At 36.3% G+C, this 25,373-nt stretch overlaps 1 protein-coding gene across 2 annotated transcripts in view; it reads right to left on the minus strand.

The window, feature by feature from the left end:
- The window catches only part of NECTIN3 (nectin cell adhesion molecule 3), a 70,449-nt gene that overhangs the window by 23,266 nt on the left and 21,810 nt on the right, over positions 1 to 25,373 (minus strand). For both annotated transcript variants that reach the window (XM_026058396.1, XM_026058395.1), the window contains exons 2-5: positions 17,886 to 18,224; positions 8,713 to 9,009; positions 6,534 to 6,651; positions 3,217 to 3,368 (exon numbers count right to left, since the gene is read on the minus strand). In XM_026058396.1, coding sequence (XP_025914181.1) covers positions 3,217 to 3,368; positions 6,534 to 6,651; positions 8,713 to 9,009; positions 17,886 to 18,224 — 906 coding nt within the window. The remainder of the gene's footprint in view (positions 1 to 3,216; positions 3,369 to 6,533; positions 6,652 to 8,712; positions 9,010 to 17,885; positions 18,225 to 25,373) is intronic.

Consider the following 25,373-nt stretch of genomic DNA (forward strand, 5'->3'; position numbering starts at 1 on the left):
TATACTGGCAGTATAGAAGTTAACAGTTAGAAAAGAGGGTCTTGGGACATCCTATCTAGCAGAAAAAAAGTGAGCTTATCAAAAGCCATCCAAATATATTGTGATAAGACACAAGTGTGTCTATATTCACAGTGCTCTCCAGTGAGCTTTAAACAAGAGTAAAAACAATACCTTTGCTAGGTTAACCCTGACAATATCCACCCTATGAAAAGGTGGCCCAACTCAAAAAGATTCTGCATTTAGAAATCTGACCTTTCTAGTATTGCCGGGATCACTGGCTAACAGAGGCTAGCTTTACTTTTAGCAAATAAACAGTCTCTTCCAAAAGCAGTCATTTGAAAAGATGACAGAGGAAGTAATTATGTTCCTATCTGAATGCAAGTCTCAGGTCACCTCTCCTTGCAAATGGAAAAGGGGGAATCCACAGTAAGCAGTATGAAGGTGTAGGAGCACAGGAAAATAAAGTTCAATTCCTTATGTAAAGTACTAAATAAATCTATATTATGAAATCAAGTGTTTGACATATCAAGCTGATAGCTGGTTTTGGAAACCATGCTGCTGTGGAACTTTCAGCAGGAAACTTTCAGCAATACTGGATCACATCTGATTTCCATGATTAATCAGCATGACCTGCTTTTGCATAAAGAGGAAATTTCTTATTTTTTTTTCCACAATTTCCCTTTTTTTTTGTTCAGAGATGTAAAGGTATTTGTGCCTCAAAACCAGTATTAAAAAAGCCTCCACCTTCAAATACTATTTTAATATTTCCCTGTCTATTTAAGGACATATATTATTTCTGGGAACTTAAAGCCTGATGAATCTATCATTTAATCCATGTCAACTACTATTGATAMTTTTTTTCCCCCCTCCAACTTGTTTCAACTTAACAGCTACTTACTTTTTTAGAGCAGTCAAGTAACTTTACAACTACCAGCACCATGACTGTTCAGAAAGACTAACTTGACAAGTCGTCTTTGACAGCTTCATAATTAATATTTGCAAGATGGTGTGATCATATAGCTTGTCTGCTAGCTTCAAAATTGAATTTTATGTTTTTGCCAGGTTTTATACAGTGAAAAATGGCTGCTAGGGTAAGGAGAAAAAGAAAAGAAAAAGAAAAAGAGCTAATTAAATGATTACACCACAATCTACAACAGTCCCAATGCTCACCGTTACTAAATAAGTTTCAGAGTTAAGGTGATAAACAAGCTAACAAAGTTTAGTACTTCACAGTCTTGTTTTTGTACTCTTGACAGCAGTCTATGTTCTTTCCTTAGGAAAGAATCTAAATGATTATTGAAAAACAAGAAAAATTTTCTGCTGTTTCATACTTATTTACCACAGTCCTACATCATGAAGGGCTTTTCAGTTATTTTAAGAGCCAGTCAGCACACTGAAAGGTTATTCAGAGTTGTAGAAAAAGGGGCTTAATATTCATTTTTGAAAACAGTACAGGTGTTAAACTATTCCCCCCAGCAATGCACACAAACTGTCATTCTTTTTAGGAAATGTCATAAGACCTTGCACTAAGATTTTAGTCTGTTAGGAAAGGCTGCAACTGTAATTTAAATAAGATTTTCATGCATGACAGTTGTCAGAAAAAAGCATGAGTTCTACTTGCAGATCATATTCATAGAAGTGACAACTTTTAAAGTGATGGACTTCAGATAACGCCCCTCCCCTTACAGGCAGAACAACAGGGCTGAGGACAGGACTGTACTCAGAGAAAGTAACAATACAGTTTAAGTGATTTTGAATTTTACATTCCAGGAGAATTTTTCATCATATTTAATGATGCATTTTTAATCTTTATATTACTTAATACTTCTTACAAAGCAATAGTCTTTGTAATTGCTTTAAGGCTGCTAAAAAGTCACGAATTCTTATACATACAGGAATCATTGGAACCAAATATTTAGAATAACTTCTCACAGATGTGACTTTCACTATCAATTGCAGTACTTAGTCTTTTAATAGCTAAAATTTTATTTAATTTAAAGTTCCATTTACAAATAGTTCCGCTATCTCAAAGTATAAGTTTCCAGTTAACAAGCCAATTAGCTAGCCAGTTAATTAGATCCTATTAATTTTCACAATGGCTCACAGTGTAGTTATGTCAGTCTGATGGTCTGAAACACTACCTCTTGTTCCAAAATTGCTGTTAACTAACAAATATGAATTGATACATGTGGCTTCAAACATTCTGTACCTTTAGTTTAGTCTTAAGCTCTCATTCCCTTCTCAACCTTTAAGTATTCATATTTAGTTTCTATATTTGTACTAAGAAATTACCTATGTTTCTATTCACATGTCTTGTAAGTAGTCAACATGCACTCTGATGCTTATTTCACATTGTGGAACAACTTATGCCAAGAACTTAACGAAGTTAAAACTTCATTCTGTTTTGTGTTTTCATCTCTATATTGTTTTCCTTAAAAATTGGTAATATATTAGCACTTTTCAATCAAACTAAGTATTATCAATGTAGTTACTCCATCATAGAAACCTGGAGATCTTTTTCGCACTTGTACAGCACTACCCACATATACCCTACTAAGTCACAATGCTATGAGTGAACTTTTAAAGTCCTTACAAAGAAGTTGCCATAGTAAAACATTAAGTACATTAGGCTAAAGAGACATGAGGATATTTTCCAGCAGCAGTGGTGCTAAACAGATGCACAAACTTGCCATGTACACTGAGTAGATCAGCACGTGAGTTCTACATGAGAGAGTTAGCTTTATGATAGATACTTCCATCCTGAGAAAAGGTGGCAACGAGTAACAACACTGCCATTCTGGCATTCAGAAGACAACCCTAATAACCTTAAAGCAGAGCATTTTTGACTTTTCTAGATCTGGTTGCTCCCCTCCTAGTAAGATCTGTTTTTCAGCTTATTACAAACTACAGTTGGTATGTCTTGCCAAAATGCAGGTTAACACTGGAAAAAACAAAAAGTTCATCTACCAAGAGGAAGTAATAACATGAGTAGCACTAGAGAAAAGCTTCAGGCTTAACTTCCACTATATGTTGCTGTTACGGAAGAGTCAGTTTAATCCCAAGTTTTACCATAGCTCTCAGCTTCATACTTTTAATTCCTTTTAACACAACAGGCTGAAGTATTTAATATGTCAAGCAGCTCTTCAGTTTGCTTATTCAATTATTGACAAAAACGTTTGAGTTAACATATTATCTTTGCCAAGCAGCAAGACTTACCTAATATGTAGATAGTCTTCTGATCACTTCTCTGACCAAGGGAATTAGTCACCTTACAGATGTAAGTCCCAGTGTAGTTGTAAGTCAATGGGCTGCTGAACTGCAGAGTATTGTTGACAGATAGCAATCCTTCAGGCCATTGTCCATCCAACCTACAATAAAACAGATGGATATATTTTAAGTGTGAATCTTTAAGACTAAAGTCTAAATGTATCTAATGGAAAATAATATTTGCAGTAATCTAGAGATTTAACTTTTGCTGAGCTTATTGATATTCTTAATGTACCTTGATTGAATATTTTCAATATCTACCTGAACATTTAGCCCTTTAACTTAAGGGATTTGGCACACAACTTCAGTGCAATATTTGCTGGCACTAGTGAGGTATCTAGAAAATAAATGCTCTTAAAAATACCAAGAAAACATCATCATCTCAAAAGAACTTGGAGGAACTATTCAACTCAAGCTGTACAAACTAACAGACAAGGTAGGATGCCTTTATACCACTATCAGGATTATCTAGCCAGTTGAGTTTACCATGATAAAGAATGCTTTTGCCAGTACGAGCTTCATTTACAGGGCAATTGGACTAGCATTTCTCAGCAAGAGTTCAAGCAGCTTCCTCCTTCTCAAYCCACCTCTTTTCACCCTGCATCATTTTCCCTTCCAAATCATGGAAACATAACTGAATTTGCTGCTTAGAACCAAGTGACTTGTCCAAACGCATCATTCCCCTGAAGCATTCTGCACATGATTGCAGAACAACTGTGCAAGCACAATGGAGAAAGGGGAAGGGACCAAAGCATCAGRACTACTTTAACAGAGCTGCCAAATGCTAAAATATGTACTCAGTAGGTGTGTGAGTCCGCATGTCTGTTATCATCACATACATAAATGCAGACCCCAGTTTCACTCGTTTATATGACTTCAGCTTCAAACTTCTGCTAAATCACTCTTCAGTCCTAAATTCAGCTGTTTGAGAATCAACTTTATTTTAGCTTAGATTCTTAGGCATCTTACTCCCCACTGGACACTTATGTAATTTCATAACTATACCACTCTGTTGCATTCTATTTTGCCACTATGAGAACAGCTAAGAGATATTAACTCAAATATTTGATAACCTGATCCTCAGTATCCTGGAAGCATTTAGAAAGTATGATTTTTATAAGTAATATCAAAAATAAAACCCTCCCGTGACACTTTGAACCATGTACTGAATTAGAAAAAACACTTAACAATAAACATGAATACGTGAACTCCAAACAGTGCAGGCTCAGGAAGACGTTCCTATTTGAAGTAGGTGCCAGTGTTATGGACAACCCATGCTGTTTACATGTGTCGCGGATGAGTACTCATCGCAACATGTAAGGCTTCTAACAAATACTTTTACATAAATCCTCATCCTAAAGCCAATGATCCATCTTCATTTAAAAGCTCCAATTACTTTGCTGACAATTATTGCCCGTAGTTGCTTCTGTCATATAAAATTAATACCAGTGATTGAAATCAAGGATTCTGATATTATGAAGTACATGTTTAAAGAATATTGCAAAATAATCAATTAGTTTGAGTGCTCCAATATAATATTAAAGGTTTCACATATAAAAATAGTATTTTAGATATTATTAGGAAAGTTTTTTTATCCTAGCAAGTATGATGTCACCCTTGCTTCCAAGGAATAAAGAAGTTTGGGGTTGACAGTTCTAAGATGCTATTATAGTTTGAAACAGTAAGATACCAAGCAAGTTTAATACAGGTAGTTTTTGTTGCTTAAACACTTGAACTATCTTTCTTGTGCATAGATTTTTCCCAGCCCCCAAAGGGTCTTCTCTCAGCAGTACGACAGGGTTTTGCTGTTGTTTAGTAAAGCAAAAGGATACAGTAGTTTTATTCTACAAAATTAAGTTTTTATCTTCAAATTTGTTTCAGTTTTAATGTTAGGAAGTTTAGTAGCGACCTTTGTAAACATCAAGCATTTGTGCATGTTAAGTGCTCTATTTCTGATGAAATTAGAAATAGAAGTTGTATTGATTAGTTCTTATATACATCTCAAGCTCAAGTCAGAGAACTGAGAACCTAGTTCACCTAAAGAAACAAGCTGTTATTACTCTTGAAAGCCTGGCATGCCCTTTCAAGTGTAGAATGTTTTGTTTTGAGCTCTCTTATCACCCTAAATTTAAACTAAGCATGGGGTGGGGATGGCAGCCTATCATGACACACAGGTAATGCATCCATTGTACTAATCCTCCTTTAGTGTAATCATACCATTCTGACTACAGTTAGCTGCAATACTGACTCAAGGTCTGAATGGTTGCTTTTAGGATTGAGATAGTTTATCAGGAAAAAAAAATGCTAGCATAACCACCATCAAGCAATTCCAAGCTTACCACAACTTCAAAGCACATTATGACTAGTGTTCCTATATACTAAGTTTTATCTGCCAACAGAAAGGAGGGAAATAGAATACAGCTTCAGATCAGTAAATATTCCCGTGATTTTATTGGCAGAAGCACTGCAACAGAACTACATATAGATTTGCGCTATCCTTATGAAAGTTACTTCCTTGGTTTCAACTAGCACCAAATCAATTTAAAGCACCTGCTTATTTCACTTTTTTCCCCTTCACAAAACAGACTTTGGATCTATGTTTGCTTTTATTGTCTCCGTCCCTTGCCCAAAACACATCAATGACTACAAAAGCAAAGCAGTAAATCTCAAAGCAGGGCCATCCAGTCCATGTATTCATGACAGGCATGTTACATAAGAAATACTTCCTTTCCTCCTATTCCCCCCTCACATATGTTCAAACTACAGTTTGCATCAGTAGGCAAAACACTGCATTTATCTGTCTTGGCAACTACTTGAGCACTCTTGAAAAAACCTGACAGATTCTTTAATTCAGTAAGTAGTATTTGCCATCTCAACTTTAGATTCCAGATCTTAGAAAACAGATACCAAATAGTCTTTTCAAGTGTTTACAATCACCTTCCAAGTAATAATAAAACAGAACTGAAGAACAGTTGGATCCCTACTAGATTAATTGGGCTTTGCCTAATCTACTGCAACATACTTTAAGTAGAGTAAAATTTGTAACTACAAAGGATTTTATCCTAAAATTAATGACAAAGTGTTCAGGCCTGTAAACTTAAAAGTTATCCACCCACCCATATTCACACACACCCTTGTATTTTTTTTTTTTTTTTTTATAATACAAGTCATGCAATCCTTGTTTTCAAACCAGGTATTCTGTAAACAAAGAGATACCATTTACACCACTGTAATCAAGTGGCAAGCCTCTTTTTATAAATATTTACCTGGTCCACATAAATTCCATAGGCAATGGATTTGCATCAGCATTACATCTGAGCTGAACGTTTTCTCTTCCAATGAACCAGTTTCCATCATAGCCAGTTACTGAAACTTCTGGGGCATCTACCAAAAAAGATTTAACCTATCAATAACACAATATTTTCTTTAAACAGAGACCGTGTTTAACAGTCAGCTTGATGGTGCAGGAGGCATTTYTTGTTTCATTTTTTAAAAGGATTCGCAAAACAAAATATAACTCCAAGCTACAGCACAACATACAGCAGTAGATTAGATCAGAAACGGTATGTTATTTTAACCAGTGTCAATATCCCATTGTGCGTTTTCAGCAGCAAGCATACAACATTTGGGAAAAATGAAAGGCCAGAAGAAAAGCGGTTTAATGCCCTTTCAAAGCAGGGAAAGGTAAGTTAGAGCTATTTCTCACTAACAAGATATAGCAGAGAATCAGAAATAGCATTCTGAGAAGTCAGATAATTAGGAAATCAAAAAGGTCATAAATACTGGTTGAAAATGTTAAGGACAATTATCCATTGGTATCATCAAGTGGGACTCTTGTCATGGACCTAAAAAGAAAAGAAGCTACTTCAGATAGGCAGGAGAAATTTGGCTGAAGTATTCAGAAACCACAGAACACACAAAAGCCAGTGTGATTCAGTATAAGCTCCTACAGCAGAGGAGTAATAAGAGTTGCAGCAAAAGCTGTAAGCTTAAGGGAAGAATGACAGATGACTTGAGAATAAAGACTTGGACATAAGATCTCTGCTTCTCATTTGCCACTCTGTCGCCTACTACACAGTTACGTGGCAAATTCTGAAACAAATTTACCTGAGCACTAGTGCTCAGGTAAGACTAACTTGCTCCCTCTTTTCACTTTAAAGACAAAACTTCATTCTTTTATTCACTCTTCAAGGCAACAGTGGGATCAGCCATTTCTATTCCTGAATCAATCGCACTTCAATCTAGAACTTTACTGTAACATCTTATAAAACATGACAGTATAAACCAACTCTTCTACATCCAAGTGATTTCAGTTGTGCTAAGAAAAATACAGTTGTGTACCCAATGCAATAACCACATACTCATCCTTTAAAAGTTTAAATTACTCATCTTCTAAGGATTAAAATTCCCAAACAAGGAAGTTGCCTCAAGTCCTAAACAGCAGTCACCTTCAAAAAGAGGCAAAGGTGAAATACGACACCAAAGGCTATCTCGGTTCAAAGTGGCCATCTCTCATGAACTAAACAAAGCTTCAAACAGAAAGAAGTCACAGGAGATTTTGGTCAAACAGAAATAATCAAGTTTATGCTTTCTAGCCATTACATTTTTTTTAAACCAAGTTGACAGACTTCTAAGATTCAGAATACTTTAAAGCAGCACACAGCTAAGAAGGGTATCAAAGGAAACACTTGAAAATGGCTCATTTTGGTCCCATGCATTGTTTAACAAAACATGGATCACATATGCCTAAGGCTTATTTGTGTCGGCTGGTTTTAGATAAGCAGGGTTATAAGCCATCTGACTTTTATTCATGCATTTTAAAGCCACAAACTTGTTAGACAAGCCTGGAGTAACTGTACAGGTTTGAATTACATGAGCAACTGGGTGCTCAATATCACAAATTACTATTGTATAYATTACATTCCCATTTTCTTATGCAAATTAGAATGGGAAAAACCTTAGTGAATAATTTGAAAAATAACTTACTATCCCTCATAAGACATTTTCAAGTTATCATCTCATAAACATGAATCCTCATTAGAATTCCTCTCTAATACTGCTGAAATTGTTTCAAATGAACATCAGCTGACAATTTAAGGCACTGTAAACAGTTTACAGATCAACYGAGTTTGTTATTTTATCTGTAAACTTTCAAAATTAAATATAAAAATGAATAAGAGGTTTACCCATRAGGCAATAATAAAAGGTAATAGCTTAATTGTATTCTAGCTTTGTGATTAGATCATGATTGCATTTATCATTTTTATATGCACAGTCCCTTGGTTCTGCTCCGGGCTGATCTATTACATGCTTTTCTATACAGTTTTATTTTCCTTTCATTCCCCTGAAACAATATGTGGTCATCTCATCCCCACAAAAGGTATACCAGATAAAGAGCATGGTTAAGACACGTACTGAGTAGTAGCTACCTTACAGAATACTTACACTGTATGTCCAACACATGAGAATATCTTATCTCCTTTTCCAAAGCTGGGTGCCTCACAATACAAGTTATACGTCTTCCTCTTGCAAATCGCGTCGGAACAATAGTATACTGACTTACAACTGTCACTGTTTCATTTGGAAATGAAGTAGAGCTGGATTCCATTTCACCAAGACCTCCTTCCCAGTCAATCTCTGCAGCAGGTTTTCCAGTGGCTGCTGTACAAATGGCTGCTATTGTCTGATTTGCACCATCTATCAGAGGATTTGGTCCTTTTGTTAAGCTCACAACAGGTTCAACTATTGGGGAGGAGGGGGGGAAAAAAAAGTAGATTTAAACAGCAAAGACTCCATATCCTCAAAACTGTTGCTATGTAAAACAATCAAACAAGATTAATCTATCTGCAAAAGCCCACACTCATCAGATATCCCAGAAATAARATCAGGTTTATATCAAGGGTGAAAACTCTGTAATGCTTTGGCCTGCTAACACTATTCACTTTTGCCCCCTCGTTAAAGCTTAATGCTGTTCATTCACCGCAATTTAACACATCAGAGAACTCCCAGGTGGTTAGGTTCAAAATGCCAACTACAGTGCTCCAGTTGCAGTGTCTGACAATATAGACAGACTAAGATACTAGGCTGAAACTATACTGTTATTTAAAAAAAAGGGCTTGGATTCTGCTGCACTTTAAGTGTTAAAGCATTCATCTATACCATCAGTTTATGACATTTCAAAGCTAACAGTGGATGCTAAGAGTTTAAGCTTCAGTTGGTCAGTGCAGCAATACAAACTGATGCCAAGCTGAAAGTGCCCCAACTAGGAATTACTTACTAACATGTAAAAAAAAGTGTGTGTATGTACATGTATATATACACATACACACACACACACACACACCATTTTCGCTTGTATTGCGCTTCACTTTCCAATGCTGCTTCAATGTATGTTTGTAGCACTTCAGTGCAGCTTCCCAAGTCAGTATGTGCTTCATGGCTCAACTTAAGTTTATGAAAATTAGCCTTAAAACATATACAATATGTTTAAGGACAAAATTAAGTACAAATGCATTAAGATCACTAGCTGTTACGTAGTCAATGATATTGTGTTCGTGTAGTATATCCAAGGAAGAACTGAAAATATTTTGTCAATCTTATTTTACAAAAGGTCTTTTAGTGTTGAAATGGTCACAGTCTTTAGGTAATCAAGACCACCACCAAAGGTCAATACATACATCTTAAATCCAGTTCATTACTAGCTGTCTTTTTAAGATATTTGATCAGTAAAATTACACCTTTCCTTCAAAGAACTCTGACCCTCATCGTCTCCACCGTACCAAGTTGGCAGAATTAAATGAAATCTGACTTCTAATGCCTTTGCACATTAATCCTATGTGATTTCCAATTTAAAAACCTACTGTTTCTAACCCAGTTTTCTAACCCTCATCTTTTCACTACTCATACTCTGTTTACTAGCTGGAAAAGTAGTACAGTATTACACAATTGATGTGGCAGTTGTGTTGCAGCCAGAAAACAAACAAAACAATCACTGAAGTCATTACAGCTTTTCTTTTGAAGGGGACAGCAGATAGGCTCTCTTTTCTCCTTCCAGCTTCAAGTTATCATATAGCCTATAGAAATTTCACCTATCCTCTCAGCTATTTTCACCAAGTACCTTCCACAACTGACTGGAGGCAAGAGGTGAGGGTGGGCACACAGGGGCACCAGGATCAACACAAAAGCAACAAAGAAGCAAGGATAAAAAGTATTTTTAAACCAAGTACTTCAGAAAGTCATACAAAGTCTCACAGTAAAAAAAAAAAAAAAAGCAGTATATCTTAGAAGAAGCCTTCTTTATAACAACTACTACTAGCAGATGCATCTGTAGTAGACAGCAGTTTATCACAGAAGGCTCTTTAATAGTTTATGCACCAAGACTACTATATTTTGCGAGTATTAGAGTTTGCCCTCAATATTCAACAGACATGGGTCACAGCATTAACTACAGCAGTGGCTAAATGTTAATGTTAAAAAAAAAAAAAAAAACCACACACCCTCTTCTACAAGGTACTTCAAATATCAGGCATCAGACCAGAGGAAAGTACTCACAATATTGTATTTTGTCAAAAAACTTGAATTCTTAAATGCCCTATTATTATTTCTTCCTAATATTATATTAAGTTTTGACTGCAAAAAAGGCATCAAGGCATTTAAGAAAATTATCTAAGGTCAAGCTTGGAGAAAAGTCAAAAATTAAGCAAGGACATTTTTAAAGTCAGAGAGGCATGCTCCTTCTCCACARCATTAGAAATGACAGCTACGAATAAGTTTAAAAATGTAAGATCTCCCTACCGTCATTTACAGAGGTCAAAAATTTGAACTCAATACCATGCCAAAGACTTAAAAACAAACAAACAACAAAAAACAAAAAAAAGCCTCACCTTGAAGGACCCAACTTCCTTAGAAGCCCATTCCTCCCCCAAAAGTTTAGAGAGCACACTAAAAGAAATTTGAGTTCCCTGATGTAGAATTCTACTGTTGAGAGTAGCAGTCAGAAAAGCTTTTTTAAAAAAATTCTATTTATCAAGTCAGTTTCAGCCCTGTAGTAGTCCCTTCACTAGTTACAGCTTCAGTCAGAGAGACCATTTGCTGGTTCTGATACAAACTAAAGTTTTGCTTTCTAGGATGGCCCATTTTCATCATCAATACTAGAACAGATGTTTCCCCAGGAACATACTAGACTATTACAAAAATCCTTGTCTTCTGATCCAATTAGGCTATCAAAGTCCTCCAAAGTGAAGCCATCACTACACAATATACTGTTTTAGAACTTACTTCAATGGACCAGTCCTCACTAATCACAAACCCAAGGCAACTCTTGCCACTTGCATGCCTTTCAGTATCCTGTAAGAATTGCTTTTTGAAGTAGAGGCATAGCTTTTCTTTCCAAAAAACTTGAAGATGACCTATGTATCTTAAAATGAAATAGAGTTCACAACTGCTAGCAAGGTAYTTCTCCAAGTAGCAATACTTCAGAAGGGAACTGGTTAACAAATTCCTCCAGCTTGAGTGAATCCAGTGCCAGAATCAGTCTGATTCTTTTCTGCTATACATTAAGACTACTCAGTGTTTTTTTATTTCTTCAACACCACCAAAAGGAAAGGCAATTACTAAATGTATAGACCTATAAAAAGATTATGTTTTCTGTTCTATGCCCAAAGTATACCAGGTGCTTAAAGTACACACCTCATTACCAAAAGAAAGTTAGTTTGTTTGGGGTAAAGGTGGAAAGGGATGGGGAGAGGGGCATTGCTTTCCACTTTGTTTCTCTGGATACAGAATGACTGCCTACCCTCTGCTATTTGTAAATGACCCTAATGTAAGAAAACTAACATCCAGTTTTTATTTATTTTGTGAAGTCCTAATATTCACTCTTCTAGATCTGAAATATCCACAGCAGAACTTCTAAGTTTGATTCCTTGCTCTCCAACACTATCAATCACTAAAGTTTACTACAAAAACCAGGTTCTTCCACCTGATRTATATATTCTGTTGTATATATTTATATATTATGTATTGCATATATTCTATTGTTTGAACATAAATTTCAAAACCTATCATGTAGAACTTGACATTTATAGCATTGCTATCTGACCAACAATCTGATTACTCTGATTTAACCTAAACATTATTCCCTTATTCCCCCTAAATCACTACCAGTAAACATTATTCCCTTATTCCCCCTAAATCACTACCAGTAACCTTTTCAATAGCCTCTGTAGAGGTTCTATGTCTTTAGTATTGTTGAAACAGAGGTAAACCCTCAAAGTTACATTTAGTGTCTTACAGGCATAAAGATATCCATTTGTGATGTTACTTCAAAAACAAGTTTGTATTTTATAAGAAACTGATGTGCATAATAGTTATTTATTCTTGAAGAAAGCAATCCCTTTTCCACAGGACCTCTGTCACAGTGAGATCAGTTACCCAGCAGCTATCACTAGCTTTTCAAGTCAAAACTTTTGGACTCAAATCTTTCCAGCTGGAAATACTTCAGTTTTGAGGAAAGTTCAAAGGAATAGAATATATGGAACTGCTTTGAGTACACACCTCCAGAACTGCTCAACACCTTCTTGAAGGCATAAGTCAACATGAGTTCTTAGGTAGCTGAGATCTCCAGACCCAAAGCAGACTATTCAATACACTGCTTCATTTACTGTGCTTGTTATAAAAATGGCCTTCAAGTATCATTAAATTACACTAGCCAGAGAACAGGATGTAGGCTCATTTAAAAAGTGAGCTTAGTTTCTCTGAAGATTATCATCATCAGGAAAAAAAAAAAAAAAGTGTATTTTACTTTCTCAAGTGTCATCTGAAATTGGTGAGATTGGACAGCTTCAGCTGATTAATTCTTAGTCTTAGGTTTCTCAGAAAGACAAAGTTAAAGTATTCAAAGCCTAATTTATAAAATGTACTATTCCAGGTTCAAAGTGTTTCTATGCTTCAGTTTAAGTTATACTTCACAAATGGCTAGGCCTCCACTATTACATCTTCCTGTAAATCATGATTCTTGGACTACAAACCACCTACCAGGATGACCAAATAGTCACAAATTACTGACCAAGATGCAAAGCAACTTCTGTTGGAATACCTACATTTTATCTATTGTCTTTCCTTCAGGGCTACTTTATTCCAGCAACTGAAGCAGCAACTGAAACCCAGCTACTCATTCTACAGCCTTTCTAGTTGTTTATCTTAATCCATGACTAAAGCACCACTTGAATGAATCCTCAGGTTCAAGGGTATAATGGCACCTCCTAATCTCACTTCTCACATCAGGAAAGTTACTTTTTCAACTTGGAACAAAGATTACCCTAAGCTTCTTTTTGAAAGCATAAGTTCCATATACACAGACTCCTGTAGCAGTCATCTTTAGTCACTGGAACCATTAAGGGTGCCGTGGTACTAACAGAATCATACTGAAGTGTGTCCTATAGACTTTAATTGCACTTGGGAGGGGCACGGAGAGGAGCATGGGAGATGAGGGGGAGTGCAACTTCCCCAAGCACTAGAGAAGCTGCTTCAGCCATTCAGTAGAAACATGCTCTATTCAGTTCAATTGAAAGAGATGGAGAGGGACAAAGCTTAGACAGGGGAAAAAGAAAACAACAAACCCTACAAAGATGCAAAAGCAGAAGGGACTTGCTTCCACAATGCAAGAGTTAAAGGGCAGTGGCAACTTTTTGTTTTAAATAATTAATGCAGTAGATATGAAGGGGTATAGGCTATCAAAAGGTCGGTGCACATGGGACATCTTGTTTGCACACCTTAGGAGAAGGATAGTCATGCAAGCCTGAAGCAACTTCATAGCATTAATTACCTTCAAGTTATATGAAGAAGTGGTGGTTGAAGTATGAGAGCTGAACTTGTAGCTAACTGCTTTGGGAAAGTCTAACTTACACATCCATGCTATCTCATTTACTGATTCATGACCACTATTTCACTACCTAATATAAGCTTATTTACTCCCACTTTACGTTATGTTTACAAGGACTGTCAGAGATCTCTTGTTGTCCAAGTCCTTACATTTCTTTACAGAAGGACAACATAATAAACTATCCAGAAAAGAAAGAGTCTCAAATCCAATTTTGTTAAGTTCCTAGGTCTCAAAAAGCTTCTTCTATTTCCAGTGTCAAGAATTTCATAAACCCTTTCCAACTGCTTCTGTTCTTTTTTCAGATTTTCTTCTACCACTGTGCACAGGAAGTCTGGATGAAATTGGCATGATTACAACATAAACAGTGTTATTTCTATTTACCATTAAATTCACTAGTTCCCCCACCACAGCATGACACTGGGACTTGTCAGCCCTTTCTTACTCATAACTGACATATCCTTGAATAACTTTGCCAAAACAGAATTTCTACTTTTTAGTTTGTCTCTCCCCCTCAAAACCATGACCTTAGATTTCTGTGCAATAAAACTTATCCAATCCACTAAATTAATCCTTTATTATTGACTTTTTCCCCCCTACACCAGTCAGTTCACTAATTTAACTCATAATGGTACATGCTGTCTACCTGATACTTTTTTTTTGCCCGGGGTATTGCACAGTACTTCAGAAGCATGTGTACGTTTCCTCAACCAGTACTTTTCAAGCAACTACTTCATCAAAATTGCCTGATAGAATCCATTTTCCATACTGTCTGACACGCATCTTCCCTTAATTTCTTACTGTAAGAATTCCTATATTAGCTCTTACCAATATCAAGCAGGATTTAGCCTGTAAAGAAAATAAGCTATACAGATAAGGTTGACAAAGGTAAGTGTAGGTCTGTCAGCCTGACTAGATCCCAGAAATGCTAGCATGCACAGGAACAAGATCTACTTTATCAATATGCATGCTAACACAGCTAGCTTGTTAAGAGAGTAGCAGTCAAATTGAACCACGTTTACTYAGAAAGAACATTTGACAGGGTAATTATGCAGTGTATGTTATCTCTGCAAGTTACCCCACCATACACCATTTCTTCTGCCTTCAAACACCATTTTGGCTGGTTTAGGTCATTGTCTTCAGAAAGCAAAAGAACACCAAGTGAGAAGCTTGGCATACAAGTCTTCACATTCTTTTTCCCCTAGATTAATAAGAGAAGCTTGAAGAACCACAGTTTTTGACAAAGTCAATACACCAGTTTGTCTCTAAAAGCATTTTCAGTTTTTACATGATTTATCCTCTTCTACAGTGAATTTCCTTACAATATCATGAAGCAGCAAATCAAGCAAACTGGGAGTAAGGACAGTCACTAAATGTGGTAGGTCTATTAAGCTTAAATAGCATAAGATAGATGTTCTAAATAGGGCTTCAAGCAATTAATGTGCTGCATCAGATGAAGTATTTTATCCTGCAGTTGCATTCTCCTTCATGTTTGTCTTCAGTGTCTCTGCCTTACAACGTGCAAGCACCTACAAGATGAAGTTAAGTATGCCTACTACAGATGGAAAGGAAACTACTTCCTTGCTGAATAGTAATGGACAGGGACTGGGGAGAAATGCAGTGCTGCTTGGACTGGAAACAATCAGTTTCAGCTCCAGGACAGGAATTTCTCTCTCCTCACTTACAGGAGATATTCAGTACAGTAGGAGAATGCAGTCAGAATAAAGCTGATTTGAAGTTACATCAAGTTTTAAATTTTGAAAGGAAATACTCTATGCCTTAAGATTGAGCTGAGCTTGTGGTTTGCTGAGCTCAGGCCTGTAAAACTCAAATTATTCAGTCATATACCTACTCTGAAAAGCTAACTTCCCCATTATTTTTTCTGCTTAAGTATAGATGTCAGTATAGCAGGACTTTTGAGAAAGTGCTCTGAGGCCACAGAAAGCAGGCAAGTTGACAGAGGCTTACCCAGTTCTTTATGCAAGTCAAGCAACTGCTAACTAGGAGGAAAAAGCAAACAACACTTAGAAAACAAGCCAGAGGAACAGAATAATTAAGATGAAGGACTTGTAAAAAGAGAAGTTTGAACTACACCTCTCTCCCCTCTCCTCATCCCACCTCCAGAATTGCAGAGGTATTCCTCTCAAATATGTAAGTTTGTCACTAATTTGGTTTTGGGGGGTGAGAGGGTACACATTTGCAAGTATTAGTTAGGTTTTGCAATTCAGAGGTTGATACCAACTCACCGACATCCATCATCAGCTACAAAAAAGCTATGATAAAAACCAGTGTATGCCCAATAAATACTTCTCTACCCATTCCAACTGCAGTTTTTGATCATATACAAGTTACCAAGCAAGTTGTAGCCCCTCTACATTTTCCAATGTGACAGAATAAACACAGGCCATACATTTCTTTCTCAAGTTGTGTGGCCTCCTCAGATTCTTCATAAATCTAAAATCTGAAGAGTATGACAGATGCAACTACTAGTAAGATCTAAAAAATTTCCTAGTAACAGCCACTTACTGGAAGAGATGAGGGAAAGCAGTAAGACCAAGCCTCCCATTTTATGTTAATCTCAATAAATCACAACAGCTGAAACCTGAATTCAAGAGATTGCTATAGTAGCCACAGACATAACACCACTTGCGACATAGCTGGAAGAGAGGTGGAAAAGGAAGGGTCATAAGGTTGCATGCTATGTATCACATGGAACTTCTTTGATCAAGTTACTTGTTTCAAATTGGATTGAGTCACTTGCTTTGATGTGTTTATTTTGCCCACCTTGTGGTGAAATCCAGTTTACACAGTATGCTGCAGCCATCTGATTAAACTTATATGGTATTCTACTATCCAGGAAAGGGGAGAGAGCAAAGACCAAGAACGTAAAAAAACGCATTTATTTACAAAAATAGAGTGACCAAGGGCCACCTCAGCTGAATAAAATGCCACTTGATCACTCATAGCAGACACAGAAATAACTTAATTATATTGAGCTATAATTATTATTACAATAAAGAAAGGACAAGTCAACAGGTTTTGAAATTTCAAGATAAAGTAAACATTTTACTTCATACTGCACTACCAACTAAGTCTACCTGTGACTCAGTACAAGTCCTTTACAACAGCATTTCACCATAACAARGCAAGACAATTAGTTTAGGGTTCTGCATACCTTGAAATGAGAAATTTAATTTTATATACACTTCATAATTTTGACTATTCACAACCAACAGAGGGCTTAAATTTCCCCTTTTTCTTCTCACAATTCCCACTAGTAGGCTGAATAGCTTTATTTTACATTCACACTGTGCAGACAGCAATTTACCAGCCCCAAGCAGTTAAAATAAGTTGTATTAACAGCATAGTTATCAGGAAACTTAAACAAGGTGGTGACTAACAATATCTTTAGCAGCTTCTCAGCACACACACAGGGGTCTAGCATCAGCACTGCCAGGTCCAAATTCTAAAGCATTGTCCAAAATGTTTAGACTAGCACGATGCCTAAAATGGTCTTTTAAGTCAGGATAATCAAGAAGCAAGTTCTAAAGAAGCAAGACCCTAAACAAGTCCCCTCACTGAAGTAAGAACATCAAGAAGGCTGTTAAGAAAGACTGGTGAATACATCTTCGCATTGTCATTGGGTTAAAGAGTAAAATACAATGTATTAATAAATTTGCAGAATTTCACTAAGAAGTTTGTGCTAGTCATCTAATTTCTTTTTATAAAGAAGTTGACTTACCTAATACTGTTACAATTGTTGATGACTGTGCATTTCCAAGGGGGAATGTAACTGCCTTGCAAATATATTCTCCTGCATCAGAAAAGCTTACATTTTTTAAGACGATTGTTGCATCAGTAAGCGAGTAATTTTTAAATGACACTCTTCCTTGGTATTCTCCTTGAATAGAAATTCCATATTCAGGATGATGAACAGCAATAGTCCGTGAACTTTTACCATGCATCTTCTCCCAAGAAACTTGTGTAATTGTTTCATTTACATCAATTATGCATTTCAGTGCAACTTTCTTCCCCCAAACTGCCGTCACATGTGGATCAACAATTGGTCCAGCTAAAACACCTAAAAACAAAGCAATCATTAGTTGGTACACAAGAATGTTATGCCTCTTAAGTCTTCACATTAAGCCTTCTTCAGCAATTAGCTTACGTTTTTCCAATGAGAATTCCTACTTCCCTCTGAAGAACCATATTCTTCATGTGATTCACAGCAGTGTGGAAATATATCGACCTTAAAGGTATGCTCTGAGCAGCAACATAAAATTACACCTAGAGGTCTGAACTTGCATCTGGATCCACTGAGCTAGGTGTAGATCAACCATTCTTCAAAGAACACTGTCATTACGATGCAACATACTACCAAAATGACCTGACAATTGTGTAACTGCTGCATCAATTTTTTGGAAAAGGTAACTAGATAGATATCAGCATTGTGTGCATTCATATTTACTAGAGGGGGAAAAAAGTAATCAGACATGGGACAACTGCAGTCAAACTACAGATGTAGGGCATCAAGTAAAAATTTAAGCTAGATTACTGCAGTTTCTTCTATTTCCAAGAGATAAGACTCCTAATAAAAGACTTTTAATGAGACATGCATAAGTCAAACTTCTACCACATACCATACCAGTGATTATAATTTAAAAAAGCAGCCCCCACACTACTCMATCTTAACAGTGACAGTCAATCTAATAATTCAGTTTTAGTTTTAGTAGTCTCATATCCAGGAAAGTAGTGTACCATCATACATATGCAATCTTTCTGCTACACTATAGTGCAACATCTTCACCCTAGTCCTTCCTTCTGTATTAACACAGTAAAAAGCAAGATTAGATATGGTCATTGTTTGCTTAAGATTTAACATAATTGTTGTAGACCTAAGATACTTTCCTTAGTAGCAACTACATTCCGAGCTCAGCATTTCAGACCAGCTCCCTTCAAGAAAAGGAATCCACCAGAGAAAGCAGTTTTGTTCCCACACAAAGTTCATTAAACCACAAGTATCCCTCTCTTGTTTTGGCCAAAACAGATGCTCCAGCAACTTCAAACATCCATTTTCTTGGAGTAGTGTAAATTAACATGATGAAGAGGAATCATGGTCTTAGACCATACTGCATTTATTTTTACTGTGCTTAAGTTTTCAGTTTTAGAGAAGCTATTTTATCTTCTCTGATTTTCTTTTTAGTTGTTCAACCAGTATTCAAGCTGTTACCTAATAAGTTAAACCAAGGAGCTAGATCTGAGACTAAATTTTTGTTGCCCAACTCACATGCATGAAGTTATTCAATTCATTAACCACCTTTTTAAAGTTTCAACAAAAGAGAAATTATGCATTCAAGAAAAAAAGAATTTGTACATCCTTTTATAAAAGGGTTCATTGTCAAAAGCTTTCTATTTCCCATCCATTGATTTTTCAGTGTTCAAACCATAACTAAGTCAATGGAGTCATCTAAGCAAGTGATTTAGAGATCCAACTATAGATTTCTTCAGTATTAAACTCCTGACTAATGTCAACAGTACGAAAACAATGAGTTGCACAAATAAATCAAACTGTAAGCCAAAACCTTATCTCTAGATTATTGAAATGCCAAGTCATTAGAAGTGTTTGGTGAGGGGCAAAACAACCATGAAACTCAAACCAGAATGAGTTTAAGTTTCAGATAAAGAAAGTCTAATATTAGCAATCCATGAGTGAAGAAAGAGCATTTCCTGTCGTCTTTTCATGCCTCTTCAACTGATCCATACTGTTGAGACAGACCCTGGACAGAGGACCACTATCTAAACACTTAAACAGGTGGAATTCTGTCCAAATTTTGCATCTATCTCCCACTGCTACATGTAAGCATACGGAGATGTATTCCTTAGAGGTAATTTAACTAACACTTCCTACCTTCTAAACTCAAAAGGCTTACAAGTTACATTTCTGTGGTATTCAGAAAAGAAAAAAAACACACTTTTTCTTGTTCAGAAATAGGCAATTTACAATATTTAAGACTAGCTTGTCCCGAGTGTTCACAAAATGATCAGCTGTACTTTTTAACTACAAAAAGTTTATTAGGACAGAAAAACACTATAAACAAACTTAGCTAAAAGCTTCTTATACTTCTGGAAAGGTATCAAACTGAACAAAAAAGTCATTCTAGTTAGTAGCATATACTTAAAATGTTTTGTTTCCTTTTAAATTAGTTTTTTACTGGGCTACTTCTAATAATTAGATGCTTTAGCTACACCAAGATGATCAAAGGACCTTTATAAGTTCAATATTCAATCAACTCACAACTATTGCTTTCTGGAGATGTAAAAATAAAACATTTTTCACCAAGGAACACTTCCAGCAGCTCATTTATGCCATGAGAACATTGTGTTACTTCTTACATGAATTGCATCAATATTGTCAGTCTAACTTTTTGTTGCTGCTAGTTTCAAGATTACAGACTTGACTGAACAAACCTCAAGCTTACCTGCAGCTATATAACATTAACCAGTTGTGTCTTACTCTTCATTCAGCTTTTCCAGTAACAGAAATAGAGCCAACAGATTATTCGACCAAATCAAAAGCATGTTGGAAGACAAGATAAACATGAAAAGACTCCAAGGACAAGATCAAATCCACTCATCTATACTAATTACTTAACTTGAAATTTCATATCTAACAATGAATATGGGGGAGGAGCAAAGAAAGTACAACATTATTACTGCTACTACAGGATTATTAGAGTCATCCACACAGTAGGTTTTTGGGGGTGTGTAAAGTAGATGTATGAGATTGGCTGAGTTTAAGACGGACTCTGAAGAGCCTCCCTACACTATAAGGCAAGGCTTGTTAAGAGTCAGGTAAAATGGGTAGCTGTAGGTTTGTTTTTCTTTCTTTTTCTTAAGCCACTTTATCCTCAAGAAAGTTCTTAAACATTGAGGAATTGATACATATGTAGAAAAATTGGCCCCAAAAGACCCAGCTGTCAACAAGAAGAAATTTCTAAAAATTATTAAAAGCTGTGTTCTAAAGAAGTTGTGATTAAAAGAAGCTATGAGTCAACTCCAACTGCAGGCTTAGACCAAGAAATAGAATCAAACTTGACAGTTTCTATGACATCTCATAAAAAGGAGAAAATCAGCAGCTTTAAATACTTGTACACATCTCAACTCTTAAGTATGTGGAATCTTACAGAGACTTTGCCAATAAAAGCCACCAAGCTCTACAAAACCAAACAATCATGGCCTGATATTCCATCCATTTACTAAACAGATTTTCCTCACCACTCAGAAGTCTTCTGGCTGCCTCATCTTTCAACCTCTAACTCAGAACTGGCCATCTTATCCACATAAAGTCAGTCTGTCTGTCAGACAGACACACACTATATTAAAGCTTCCTTTAATAACTACATCACTAATATCATTGGAAACACACACTACTATTCCTAAAGTTCCTGTGAAAAAGCTTGCTTTGAACAGTAACCAGTAAGTTTTATGACTGAATAGGTTCTGTTTACACTGCATACTCACACCAGATGCTTTTCCAAAAATGGAAATTAGATACTGGAGAGTTAATTTTCATTATACATCAACTGCTATGTACCTTATTTACAAGGCTACCAATTCTTCACATAATTACAACTTTTCACAAGTTTGAGGTTTAAGCCCATGAATCCATCTCCTGAAACACCCCACAGCATATAATTTACTGAACTTCAGAAGGTCAAGATACCTGTTTCACGGAATCAGGGGAGACAGGCTTTTCTTCATAGAATAGTTTAGGTTGGACAGGACCTCTGAAAAATCATCTGGTYCAACAGTGGTCAAAGCAGGGCCAATTTTTACAAGTTATTCAGGACACTCAGGACCTTTTCCAGTCAAGCTTCGAATGTCTATGGATAGGATTCCACTAGAGATTTCATATACAAGACACTTGACCTTTTTGCAGGTTCTTTACAATACAATACTCAAGTGCAAYATAACAGCAAAACTTTTTGCATACATCTGTGCACATTTTCAGACAACAGAATATTTTAATGTGGCTGCAGAGGCTCATTCTCATTTAAGTTGCAAACACACATCTTACAATCAAGTAACAATGTTTTAAGTTCGCTTTGGAAACACTTCATGTTTTGACTGCTTAGAATACTGAACATCAGAGAATCCAACAGGCTCCTTTCCCTTACAACTAAGGTTCATACAAACAAGTGATCTGAAAACTAATGATTAACATTAAGAGTTTCACAGAATTTGAGGAACATAYCTAGTAATTAGTACTATATGAACAAAGCAGATACTGTCTGAAGCCTACAAGAAAGACGCACTGAAATGACTGCTGTTTTGAACTGACCTTTTATTGAGCAAGTATTGCAAGATGATAAACACCAAGACCATTTGAATAGCTTTGTTAGGTTTTAAATGTTGGATCTGAGACTAGAAAGCAAGAGAGTCACAAGCTATGATTATGCATGAGATTAGAGGAACACCACTGCTCTAGCGCAAAGCTGTAAAAATTGCACAAAGGTAAAAGATTTCATGTGACCTACAAATTGAAGACACTAGCTACAAGAATTGGTTGAGTTTGAGATTGCAGAAGTTCAGCCTCTTATTTCAGAACTGTCTTAATCAAAAATTAAATGCTGCAGTATAATGAAGCAGGGGATTTATTCAAAACATCAAGCTCAAGACAGATCGCTTTTCAGTCAAGTGGTATCATAGTACTTGCAAATTCTGCAAAGCATCCTCTGAACCTCTGCCTTCTTGTCTTAAGGGTAGTGTTGACAACACACCATGCCATCTACCCGGAGGCTGGTGTTAGACAACTTTCTCAAAACCCATAACTAATGGAAAGGACAGTCCATTATATTCCTTTAACTGCTGCATCAACATTTAGATATTAAAAAATACTGGTACACCAGGAAAAGATCAGCAACTATATTACTTGCCAGACAGCCAGATAACACAGTACTGAACAAAATACTTCCATCCCAATACAAATGGGTTAATATAAGGTATACAAACCTCTGTGGGGCCATAATAAACATTGTTTGGTTATCAACAAGATTTCTGACATTTTCATCACAGAAAAGCAAGGAAACAGCTTAAGAAAGAGGTATTTTACTCCAATGCAAGGGGAAGTCAAAGAAAATGTGGTAAATTCTGAGTGTTACACTAACATAGCTTGAACCCAACTCATATAGATATGCTTAAAAAAAAATTCCACACCTCTGTACTTAAAGTCAGGTATGGCTGTAAAGCAATATCCACATTATGTGGATCTATTTCACATGGGACTTGCTCTTTTCTTCACACTAACTTGAGCTTCTGTTCTAGTCTCGCTACCTCCACATTCAGTAGAAACAGTGTCCCTGCAGACTCTGCTTCCCAGCATGCTCTACAGACCTTTACTATCAAACATCAAAAAAAAATTACAACCTAAGACACTAGAGGAAAGCTAAAAGTCATGATTTAAACTGAGTTGTCAAGGACACAACCAAATTTATAAAGTTCAAGCTTTAAATCCAGCTGCTCACCAAGAACATCGACAAAGCATCAGTAACTTTAAAACTTCTTCTGGAATTTCTACTTAAACCATGTTAGCATCATTGCCTGTTTTACATGATGTTGCATTGTAATCTTCTGTGCATGTTAATACACAGGAAATCAAGACACTCATGTTTACACTGATACTAAGCATTCAGATGTTTACAAGACATGTTGAACTAATAAGTGAGGCAAGCTAGAGGACAGCTGGAAGTTCTTCTGCAATGAACATTCCAGCCTCAGTTTAACCAAGCCTCCCACCCCCTTTAAAGAGAACTTCAAAATCACTTGAAACACAGAAGAGTCATAGTCCTGACAAACTGACCTGGAGAAAAAAGCTAAAGTCCTCTTATGTGGCATCCAGTTTAAACATACAACTAAAATTATCTAAGAGATACAGTGACAGGTCAAAAGGACTCTGTGCTTCTGTTCTGTATCTGTGGGACTGCCAGCTAAGCAYATTAGAGACAGAAAAAATCCCAAGTAAAATTACACATAACAAAGTCAGCCAGTGGAAACCCTGAAAAACAGAGAGGAAAGCTTCATGTTCTAAATGGGTCCAAATTAGAATAGTAGTGAGCAGGAACAAATGTAAGTTACAGTTACAGGATGCTAAGGAACTGGTTAGAGAACCAGCAGAAAGTTCTGAAAATTACAGCAAGTCTGTACATGATTATTATGTTTTGAAGAATTGAAAATGCCACTCTAGATTGTGCAAATATAGAAGTAAACTTTCTACTCTAGCCAGCACTGGCAAGGCTCCATCTGAAGTTTTTCAGCTTGAACATCATACTTCCGTTATCAGTCATCTAGACAGTCTGAAAGTAAAAAGCTTGTTCAAAGGCCTAGAAAACATGACCTACATGGGAGGACTGGAAGAACTGACCTTTGTTCTCAAAAGAAGGGGACCCCAATAAAGGTTCTGCAGTACTGACACTGATGCAAAGACAGAAGGATTAGTGAGTATATCTGAAGGACAGGACAAGAAATAAACTGAAGCACTGACAAAACATGAAAGTAAAAAAGTTTTTGATGCTACAGGAAGTCAAACAATCAAACAGCCTGGCCAAATTGGTAAACATCCACCACCTTCAAAACCGGTTAAGTGTTCAGCTATCAAACTAACTTAAGCTGATCCTGCATTGGAACAGAGGCATGATCYGTGTTCAAGGACCTTACTAGTCTAATTCCTATGAGATTACCAATAACTTTAAGTAATAACCTGGTCATCTTTCAAATTCTTGTCAACTGATATGACACACATGTTGAAGGATTCAGTTTTGCACTCTGCTCTCAGGAGCTTAGTCCATCAATCCATTCCACATTTACAATGCTTGTTCTCATGACCACTAGTTTCCTGGACCTCAGGAAGTCTGAGAGGGTTTTAGAAAACATCGCCCTTAGAAGTTKTTTCTTTTCCCAATCCTCTAACTAGTGACTAGCTGCTATACTTTTTTCCCCACCTGTGTTTCAAGATTATCATAACTTGCTTTGCAAATCAAGGAACTAACACAGTTACAGGTGAAGAAAATACCAGAAACAAAAAAGAAATGAACTCAAAAGACATCTAGCCACTCAATTTTTAATGCACAGCTAGTAGCAATTCAAAAATATACTTATTAYAAAAGCTAAATTCTGTGTTCAAGAGCACTAGTGTTTTCAGGTGGCACATATTTACTTGTGAAGATAAAGTATT

The sequence above is a fragment of the Apteryx rowi genome, unplaced genomic scaffold (assembly GCF_003343035.1).
Source record: "Apteryx rowi isolate R43461 unplaced genomic scaffold, aptRow1 scaffold_146, whole genome shotgun sequence".
In the NCBI taxonomy this organism is placed as follows: domain Eukaryota; kingdom Metazoa; phylum Chordata; class Aves; order Apterygiformes; family Apterygidae; genus Apteryx; species Apteryx rowi.